The sequence below is a fragment of the Azolla caroliniana genome, unplaced genomic scaffold, assembly GCF_043228905.1.
Source record: "Azolla caroliniana isolate FFs.n. ecotype wild unplaced genomic scaffold, voAzoCaro1.0.p SCAF_21, whole genome shotgun sequence".
Classification (NCBI taxonomy): domain Eukaryota; kingdom Viridiplantae; phylum Streptophyta; class Polypodiopsida; order Salviniales; family Salviniaceae; genus Azolla; species Azolla caroliniana.
Genome location: NW_028230456.1, coordinates 1,219,049 through 1,229,022, shown reverse-complemented (window position 1 = coordinate 1,229,022; position 9,974 = coordinate 1,219,049). Strand labels below are relative to the sequence as shown.

The following is a 9,974-nucleotide window of genomic DNA, read 5'->3' as shown; positions in this document are numbered from 1 at the left end:
TGACATTATATGTGTGTTTCAAGCGTCAGGGCGGATAGTTCGTTCTTTATAAAGGTTAGAAAAATCTTGCAGATGCAATATACAGGCATAGGTGGGATACAAAGAGTACATCATGTATAAGAGCCAATAATTCAAAACAAGTTTCCAAGGGGTGAAAAAGACAACAATAGTATGATTGGCACTAATCTAGATATAGAAATTACTGTGGAGAGCAGATATAACAATAATGAATATCTCTAGTCTTCACTATCGTGATTCTTTTCCATTTCATCTAAAATCTCTGATACTCTGAAACCGACCAATTTTATAATAAGATTTGTCTTATTGGTTGTAATCCAATTGAAACCAATCAATTTCTCAGTCGTGATGACCATTTTTTTTCCTTTTCCTCTAAAATTTCTGACTCTGAACCCAATCTTATAATACAATGACAAGGATTTTGCAATAATCATTTATTATATCATTTTGTCAGAAAAAGGACTAGTTTTTCGTGTTTGTGAAATCTTCTCTCATCATTTCTCATGTAGCCAGAGGATGCCTTCACATTTAATTTGCATCTTGTATTTTGCAAATTCAACTAACAATGATGATGACAGTAATGTTTTGAGGAAAAGGACAGAATACATGAGCATACAACAAAGAAAGTGGGCAAGGCATCTGAATTCTGGATTCCAGTAAGAATGTAATATGACTAAACCATGCTGAATCATCAAAATATAGGAGTATGGATAATAATTACATGTGAACAGTGAAAAGTAACTGAAGCATGATGCAGATTCGGTTGATAAGAAGGAAATGGCGAAAAGTTACATAGGATTGTAACACTTCTTATTGCTTCCAGTTCAGCTTGCTTAGAGTGCAGGATTTGAGCTCAAGTCTACAAGGGCAGACATGAGGAATGACTTGAGTAATGACCAGTTTGGAAATATCAATGATCTTCGAGAAAGCATCTCAGACATGTAGTTGAGACCAAAACTCAGGTAAATGGTTTTGATCAATCTTGCATTTGTATTAGCTCAAACCAGAATTTTGATAAAGGATTTCTCATGGAAAATCACCAGAAGCATCGAGGATCTTTGTCAAGGAGACAACAGCCCCTTTGCAAGCAATGAATGCAGAAATGAAGGATTCCGGCACAGATTCATTGATCATAGAAAAGACTTCACCTTGCAAGCTTTCAATCAAACCCTCTATCTCTTGAACTCTTTGCTGAAGCACTTCAATCTCTTGTGGTGGATAGAGAGAAGCCCCTAATTCATCTACACCTATCCCCAAGTCTTTGCTCAGCTCTAGAAGCTTCTCTAATACATTGGTATTATTCGTCCTATCAAGTGGTGGTTTTGCTACAGCCGCAACAATGTACAGAAGCTGCTTCAACAAGCTCAATAGGGCAAATACAAAGTCTTTAACTGAACGCACAACTTGCATCTCTGTTGCTGTTAACTCCTCACTAAACTCATTTTCATCTGAAGAACTAGCCTCATTTTCATTGTTGATGTCATTAGCTGCATCTAGTGAGCACTTCTCAGGGGCTTGTTTAAATTCATCAATTTCTCGAAGAACATCCTTAATGGATATTGCGACTTGAGTCAAGCTTCGGCCAATAGCAACATGGTTGCTAGAGGGTGTTTTTTTAACTGCTTCACAAGCTTCCCAAACACGCCCAACTAGTACTGGAATATCAATCTCCTGCTCACTGCTCACAGTTCCTGGGGAGAAAGATATGCAAATGTCTGTGAGTAGATGCCGAAATGGCCTATGAGACCAAACGAGAGACACATCTGAAATGTTCACCTTGAAGAGAACAAACCAAAGTAAACATAAATAATTTAATAAAAAAACTATTCAAGGTATTCCTGAATTATTAAAACACCTTCCATGCTGTTGTGAAACAAATGCAGATACTCTCATTAGCTACACATATAGCACTGTGAACGCTTGAACAAAGGAAGGGAATATAGAAATGTTTTGTTTACAACTAGAGTCCAAAACCATCCAATGAGACAAAACAAGTACGTGTGTGCCTTAACAAATGATAAGATACAATTGTTGAGGGGCACCCTTCTCTTTACTAAACCACGCTTCTATAGAATACATTAAGCAATCAAAGAGTGTACTATGTCAGCCAATTACCTGCTTTAGTGGCGACTACTCCCCTCAACAGATTTATACTTGCATTTGCTACCTGTCTGGCAGCAAGATCCACAAAGGTGAGCAGAGTGGTTCCTGCTCCAACTGTGCTTCCATGGCAAAACAGCAAAAAGCCTTGCAATGCTCGAGTATAAGACTCAATATTTTCTACACCCTCCTTTTTGGCAAGTTTTGCCTTCCACAAGATTCCAGCTGCATATGATGGGACATGTCCCGAGTATAGTTTGAGTAAACGTACTAAAATAAATTTAACAAATATATGAGAGCTTTGTTAGGTGAAAGTAAACGTATTAAAATGAATTTAGACTCATAAGCACTCACTGTTGAATACAAATGGTGCGCCTACTTACTAGTTGTGGCATGTTTGGCAATACCATCAGCAGCACCTATAACTTCTTCCCATTCAACCTTCTTTGCTCCTATAGGAGCAGGATCTTTAAACAACTGCAGAGTACAATCACACTCAGAAAGCTGCATGGAGAAACCCTTACACATTGTCTGTTGTATAAAAATCTATCCAGTGTTTATGACAAAATCTAACATACAATAAGGCATTTCATATGGCAATCTTCACATATGGTTTTTCCCTTTTTCAAGAGATTTCACCATACTTAAAAAAGCAATGGATCATATGCTTTTAGAAGAAGTTACCATAAGATCCAGAGGCACATACATGTAGGAGTATGAGCCCTTCAAAGAAAGAGGGTCAAGCTGTTCAATGATTAACCATTTCGATAGTCATCAATTCTCGAACAAGAAATATTTTTGCATTAGTGAACACTCAATAAATGGTTAGCCAAGCTCAAATTAAAATGCGATGGCATCATTAATCCCCGGCTCAAGCTTAGAATGCAGCATACTTAAGGACTTTGTAACCTGATTTGAACAAAGATTAAATGGTATTGTGATTTGTATCATAGTTTTAGAGCACAGCACCTCAGCCCTTGGAGTAGAGTTTCTATGTTTCTAGTGTTATGTCTATTTCTTGCTTTGCTAATGGATATATTGAATGTGTGCTCTTAAATACCTAAATTTCTCAATGTGGAAATATCAGGTACAATTTTGACTTCTCTCTTTTGTACTTGTATCTCTACTTATATATGCGTTAATGCATGCTTTCATCAAAGTTAATATTTATGTCTTAAAATTTCAACCCTCGCTAATGGCTTTTATCAAAGTTAAGCCTAATGTCTTGAAATTTCAACCCTCGCTAATGTATGTGAAGCTACAAAAATAAGGACAAATCTTTCAAAATTACACTATTTCCCTTTCTTTTTAATTGTACACTTGTCGCTTCTCTCTTTTGTGCTTGTGTCTCTAATTATATATGTGTTAATGCACAAAAAGGTATCTTGCTTTCATCACAGTTAATAATTATGTCTTAAATTTTTAAGCTATGAAATAAGGACAAATCTTTCTAAGAATATGTTATTTCCCTCTCTTTTTAGTTGTAAGATGCTACAATCCATTCACTAAGATGCATGGAATAATGAGATCCAATGAATCTCACGCATACTTGCAACTGGTCCACAGCAAAGCAGACATTTAAAGAGTAGATGTTGCATAATACTTTCAAGGGACATAAATTCTATGAAGTTTACGAGCACCATGGGGTTGAAACTTTCATGGCGTACTCATGCACACTATCAACTACACTATTTGATCTACCTGTTGAATAATTAGAAAAGTTCCTCCAACAAATGTTACGAGAAAATGGGGAAAAATAGCTACTGGATGTTTCCAATTGCTTCTGATTTATGCAGACAATTTTGCACTTTTGCAATACTCTCATACGAGATGCAAATGCCTTTAGATACAATCTATTCTTTCTGTAAGCATAGTGACCTACCAGTTGATGTAGCCAAGATCAAAGTCATTGTGGTAAATACTGTCAAAACTTGAAAACAGCAACCCATAGTGTACTGTGAAAAAGAGGAAATTGAAGTGGTTACAAATACCTCAAAATTGGCATACCTACTCAACCAGTTGATGTAGCCAAGATCAATGTCATGGAGATAAATACTGTCAAATCTTGAAGTCAGCAGCCCATTGTGTACTGTGCAGCCCAGCAAAGCCCAATAATTCTTATTTGAGAGCACGTGCCACTTGTGCAGAACACAAAGATGGGACACAAGCAATCGTACTTGATGCAAGTGTGGTGCAAAATTTGTTTGATGGAGCTTAGGTTTGGGGAGGAAGTATTTCGAAAAGAATATGGAATGAAATATAGAAAATACAAAAGAAATTTCAATGCCATCATTTTTAGAGGTTCAGAGCACAACCCCCATACTCCATAACTTTCCATACAGCCTTGGGGAGGCAATCTCCTTACTTTCAATATATACCAGTAGAGGAAAAGAAAAGAGAATGAGACATGCGTCCATGTTTTATTCAGCCAAATGTGACGCCATCCAAAGAAAAAGGAGAACGGCCAAAGTTCAAGTATTATTGCGGCAGTACTAATGCTCACTATATGGAAATTTATCGAGGGTGGTTGGCCGACATCCAAGCCCACATCTGGACACTCATTTCTAAGCAAGTGAGATGTGGCATCATGCTGGCGCACATGAGCTCAGACACATTGAGAATAAAAACTGGGTATTGGCTACGAGGAAATACTAAGCAGAAAAGGGAAAAGCTCACCAATGTTTCATCAAATTACAAGAATCAGAAGCACATGTAGCTTTGGAATGCCCCAATATCAAGAAACCAGGCATAATGCTCAAGAGTTGATATAAGTTTACACGAGCTTTAAAGAACTGTTGATGCAGACAGAACACTGGGAATGCTTTTTACACGACCACATAGCCAAACAGGTCTAGTTTTTCATTTCTGGGTTTTCTTGTGTTTGTTATGTTCAACTGTTTTAAAATCCACCATCAGCATGGCTGGGGAGAGAGTGCTTTCTGAAGATTGTCGATCTCATGGGTCATGTTGGAACCCCGTGGATGTTACTATATCATCATAATTATTTCTCTCCATCGTGGCCGTTAATCGAACATCACCTTCCGTCATCTCTCTCCCTCTCAGATGTACGTACATATATATATGAATATAGATCATCTCTGTCTCATGTGCATACAGATAGATATGTATAAAGCTTACCGTGAGAGTGTCATGGATGGAAGAAACGCTTTCTGCGAGCAGATGAAGGAACTCAGGCGATTTTCTCTCCTTCCTCGCCATTGCTCTCTGCTCGATTCAATTATCTGTAAGGCTATTATGTGATTTGAAGGGGTTAGGGTTTTGAGCAGGGAGGGAGGGTAGATATACATACATATTTACAGTCCCCTTACCCTTTTCCTGTATATTTCCTCTTAATTGTAGGGCTGTTGCACTTAATCCTGATGTTAATGTTAATTAACACTCCACTATATATTATAATTCGGGCAAATCATCACCATTTGTTCATTCGATCCATCTACACGATCGTTTTAGCATGATGATTAATGCCTCGATTTAGTTTCATACTCATTGTTGTGAATAGAGCGACTTGATTTTTATGCATCGATTAGCATTACGAGCAATACTAGTATACATATATACTCCTCCCATGTCACTTGACACTAGTCAGCCTGATACAGTTGTAATCGTTAAGTCAGTCGTGTTATATTCATGCAAAGTGTGCAACCAATATTACTATTAATGCAAATATATTTTCGTGGAATAACAAACCGAAAAAAGGGATATTCGAGCATACAAGGTATGTTCCGCATTATACATCGGGGCAATGCGAGCCTTAACAAATGGATCGATTTATGGAGCATAATGAGTTGGAAAATATATAGTTTTGAAGCATGCAAGGACAAAGCGGTAATATGTGTGCACGTTTGGACGAATGAGAAGGCGATATTTGTGAGATGTATTACTCAACCGGTATGTGCGGGCAAGTGATGTTATAGTGCTAATCAATTAAATAATATAGGAGGGGCAGGCCCGTAATTATCCATAAATCTCTATCTATCTATCTATCTAATAATCTATATCTATATGTAGTCTCTCTCTCACCTATGGAAACATTACCAAGAGGTTTTATCTAATTACAGCTGTGCCCTTCTCTCTCCATGCTGGAGTGTATTATGTACATATATAATTCTACACAAAATACGGAGTAGGAAGAAACCATGAATCCTTGCTCTCCACATAAACAACCCTGCGATAATACGACTTTTGCAGTAACACCCGACACACCGAGGTAAGGTTGAAGCTTCATCTTCACGTGTTTCTGTTTTAGATAACCTAATCGTGTTTTACTTATACCGCATCACAGAGAAACCACCCTATATCCCTTGTCTTCATACATACACAAGCAAGCAGAGAAGACCTTTTGGATCCATGGCCTGAAACATCCACCTTTTGCCAAAACCAGATTGAAAGAGCTCAATTCTGTCAGCTCTAATGGTAAATTAGCTGATGACTATCAAGATTATCTACCAGCATCTCATTTTTGCGATCGTATTCAGCTTTTAAATACAATAAAGTCATGCGGGAGAGAGAAGAACATATGGAAAGCGAGGAGAATACATGATATTATAATTGAGAAAAGGTTAATCGTAAAAGATGCTTATATTGCCACTGCCCTAATTACCACATATGCCAAATGTGGTGTAATGGAGAAAGCTCGAGAAGTGTTCGATCAAATTCAAAGCCGAGATGTTGTGTCCTGGAATGCCCTCATAGCCGGATATGTTCGGAATGGCTTTGCTGTTGAAACATTGGAATGTTTTGAACATATGCAAGATGCGAGAATCCTCCCTGATGCAGTAACTTATGTATGTGTTTTGAAAGCATGTGGTGTGCTCGGGTCGTTAGAGATTGGGGAAGTTGTTGAGGTTGAGGTCAGAAAGCAAGGGTTATTGAAAAAAGACGTGGTGCTTGGCACCGCATTGATGGACATGTATTTTAAGTGTGGTGAGATAGATAAAGCACGAGAAATGTTTGAACAACTTCCAGAACGAGATGTTGTGTCCTGGAGTGCCCTCATTGCAGGATATGCCCAAAATGGTCTCGGTGATGAAGCATTGCAATGTTTCAGACAAATGCGAGTTGCTGGAGTTTGTCCAAATGTGGTGACTTCTGTGAGTGTTTTGAAAGCTTGTGGCATTGTGGGGTCTCTCAAGGTTGGGGAAGAGATAGAGGCAGAGGTCAGAAAGCAAGGGTTATTGGAGAAAAATGTTGTGCTCGGCACTGCACTAGTGGACATGTATTCTAAATGTGGTGCGCTAGAGAAAGCCCGAGAAGTGTTCAAACGACTTCAGGTTCGGAATGTTGTATCCTGGAGTGCCATCATGACCGGATATGTTGAACATGGGCTCGGTAATGAAGCATTGGAATGCTACAGGGAGATGCAAGATGCTAGAGTCACTCCAGATGTCGTAACATATATTTGTGTTCTGAAAGCTTGTGGGATTGTGGGGTCTCGAAAGGTCGGCGAAAATATAGACATTGAGATTCGGAAACAAGGACTATTACACAAAGCGCATGTTCTTGGCAATGCATTAGTGGATATGTACTCCAAATGTGATGCAATGGACAAAGCACGAGAAGTATTTGAGCTGCTACCAGTGAAAGATATCGTATCTTGGAATGCCCTGATTGCTGGATATGCTCAAAATGGGCTCGGTCATGAAGCGTTGAAATGCGTTGGGCAGATGCGAGACACAGGAGTTAGGCTTGATGTGATAACTTATGTATGCACTTTGAAAGCTTGTGGCATTGTGGGGTCTTTGGAGATGGGGAGTGTTATAGAGATCGAGGTAAGGAAGCAAGGTTTACTGGAAAAAAATGTTATGGTTGGCAATGCATTGGTGGACATGTATTCCAAATGTGGTGCATTGGATAAAGCACGTGAAATGTTTGAGCAGATTCCAGTGAAGGATGTGGTGTCTTGGAGTGCCCTCATATCTGGACATGCCCAATTGGGTCATGCTAATGTGGTTTTGAACCTCTATAGAAGAATGGTGTCAAAAGATGTTATGCCGAATTTGGTTACATTTGTTGTTTTGTTGAGCGCATGCAGTCATGCAGGCTTAGTGAAGGAGGGAGAGAAGATATTTGATGAAATGTTTGTTTATCATCTCACTCCGACACTAGAACACTACACCTGTATGGTTGACCTATTTGGCCGGGTTGGACGGTTTGACAAAGTGAAGTGCATGCTTGGCAAGGTATCACATCCTAATCATCTTCCACTATTTCTTAGTATATTGGGTTCTTGCAGAAAATGGAGGAATGTTAGGTTTGGGAGATGGGCATTTGAGCATTCATTATTGTTGGATGAAAAGTGTGCAGCTGCATATGTCTACATGGAGAATATATATGCGTCAACTTAAAAGAAAAATAGATGTGAGGCTTCATACTAACGTTCTTCCACTATTCCTTAATTTATTGGGTTCTTACAGAAAATGGAGGAATGTTAGGTTGGGAGTTGGGCAGTTTAGCATTCGTTATTGTTGGATGAAAATTGTGCAGCTGCATATGTCTACATGGAAAATATGTATAAATCAACAAGAAAAGAATATAGAATATGTAGGGATACTGCATTTTGCTATGGAAGGGAAAATGGTTTGAGATGAGATTGTCTACATGGAGAATATCTGTGCATCAGCTTGACAGGCACAGATAGAATGAGGGGAAGAATGGTTCAAGATGAGATTGTTGTCTACATGGAGAATAGATATGTGCCATTCTTGAGAGGCGGATAGAATCAAAGCTCATATCCATCGAGATTCTACATTTTGAGATGGAAGTGTGTAAAGCAAATGCTTCATGCAAAGACAAGATGAGCAAATTTTCATCTTTGGATAGGCAAAAAAAGATCTATTGAAATCCTTGAGGTGCCATTGAAGTAAGTGATGAGTGCTCTTCAGGTAAGTGAATTTAAAGCTCTCATGTCCATCAATAAGACTTCTGTGAAAAACATAGCACTCTATGTAGAGGTTCCGACCATTTCAAATATAGGTCTCCTTCCCTCAAATTTCATGATAAACTAGGTCAATGGCAAATGTAGCATTGCTCTGGTAAAAGCCAGTTCAGGGTTTATAATTTTGACAAACAAGTCCTAGATTTGAGCAGGAACCATGTGTGCGGATTGAGTAGTATTCCCACATGGCAATATATTGTGGCATATTAGTGGAGCATTAGAATTGATCCATGTTTCAAAGTTGTTGAAATTTTGTTCTTGTCCACTTTGTTTCTTTCATTGTCAATCATCTCTATTAATGTGGGCTAGTTCAATATGTTGTCTATGGCAATTGATGGGTGATGACCTTAGAAACAATTTTTTAATACAATTTGGCATATGATGTTGGCACTAACATATTGCACTTGTGTGATGTGCACATGTACCAAATATCATACATGACATATTGATAGTATTTCTGGCCACGTCTTTACGTGTGAATGGGCCATGGATGCCCAAATGTCATTATTTTAATATAACATGAAAAGGGTCACACTTATATGTATACTCACTTTTAAAAGTAAGAAAAAGGGAGAAAAATAGGCAGATTTCTGTAAGAGTGCAGAACAGAATTTTCAAGAGCACATATTAAGCTTCTTTGCCTTCTCCATCTGTGCCTTGGAGTACATCAATAAGACACCAACATCTTGAACAGCACCGCCTCCATTACTAGCTACATGTTGTGAGTTTTTGGTGGTCTGTTTTGTCTTGTTGGCTAGGTTTTTTAAGTTATTATTTTCCTCTTGGCATAGTGCTCTAGTCTTTTTAGAGTAAAACTTTGGTGTACAAAATGTACCTGTTGATAGTGAATTATTTCTGGACTTGGTCCCATGGTTGTTTATTTCCCCTTGGGGGTTTTCCA

The 9,974-nt window shown here is 38.4% G+C and overlaps 2 protein-coding genes across 2 annotated transcripts; one reads left to right on the top strand and one right to left on the bottom strand.

The window, feature by feature from the left end:
• Window positions 1-640: 640 nt before the first annotated feature.
• Window positions 641-5,391, bottom strand: LOC147850212 (uncharacterized). Its single transcript, XM_087336648.1, has 4 exons — window positions 5,257-5,391; window positions 2,502-2,595; window positions 2,134-2,343; window positions 641-1,709 (listed from the first exon to the last, which is right to left on the bottom strand). Exons 1-4 carry the CDS (start codon window positions 5,335-5,337, stop codon window positions 1,045-1,047), a joined length of 1,050 nt encoding a protein of 349 aa, XP_087192774.1. The 5' UTR covers window positions 5,338-5,391; the 3' UTR covers window positions 641-1,044.
• Window positions 5,392-6,238: 847 nt separating this feature from the next.
• On the top strand, window positions 6,239-9,185 carry LOC147850211 (putative pentatricopeptide repeat-containing protein At3g01580). The gene is made up of 2 exons (XM_087336620.1): window positions 6,239-6,346; window positions 6,422-9,185. The coding sequence occupies exons 1-2, from the start codon at window positions 6,276-6,278 to the stop codon at window positions 8,481-8,483; spliced, it is 2,133 nt and encodes a 710-aa protein (XP_087192746.1). The 5' UTR covers window positions 6,239-6,275; the 3' UTR covers window positions 8,484-9,185.
• Window positions 9,186-9,974: the final 789 nt, after the last annotated feature.

Bases quoted from the DNA above. Each gene is read 5' to 3' on its own strand.
- LOC147850212 (XM_087336648.1), bottom strand. From the start codon at position 5,337: ATGGCGAGGAAGGAGAGAAAATCGCCTGAGTTCCTTCATCTGCTCGCA. The intron at 2,596-5,256 runs GTAAGCTTTATA...TGTACTCTGCAG, and splicing joins CCATCCATGACACTCTCACG to TTGTTTAAAGATCCTGCTCC. The intron at 2,344-2,501 runs GTAAGTAGGCGC...CATCATATGCAG, and splicing joins TGCCAAACATGCCACAACTA to CTGGAATCTTGTGGAAGGCA.
- LOC147850211 (XM_087336620.1), top strand. From the start codon at position 6,276: ATGAATCCTTGCTCTCCACATAAACAACCCTGCGATAATACGACTTTT. The intron at 6,347-6,421 runs GTAAGGTTGAAG...ACCGCATCACAG, and splicing joins GTAACACCCGACACACCGAG to AGAAACCACCCTATATCCCT.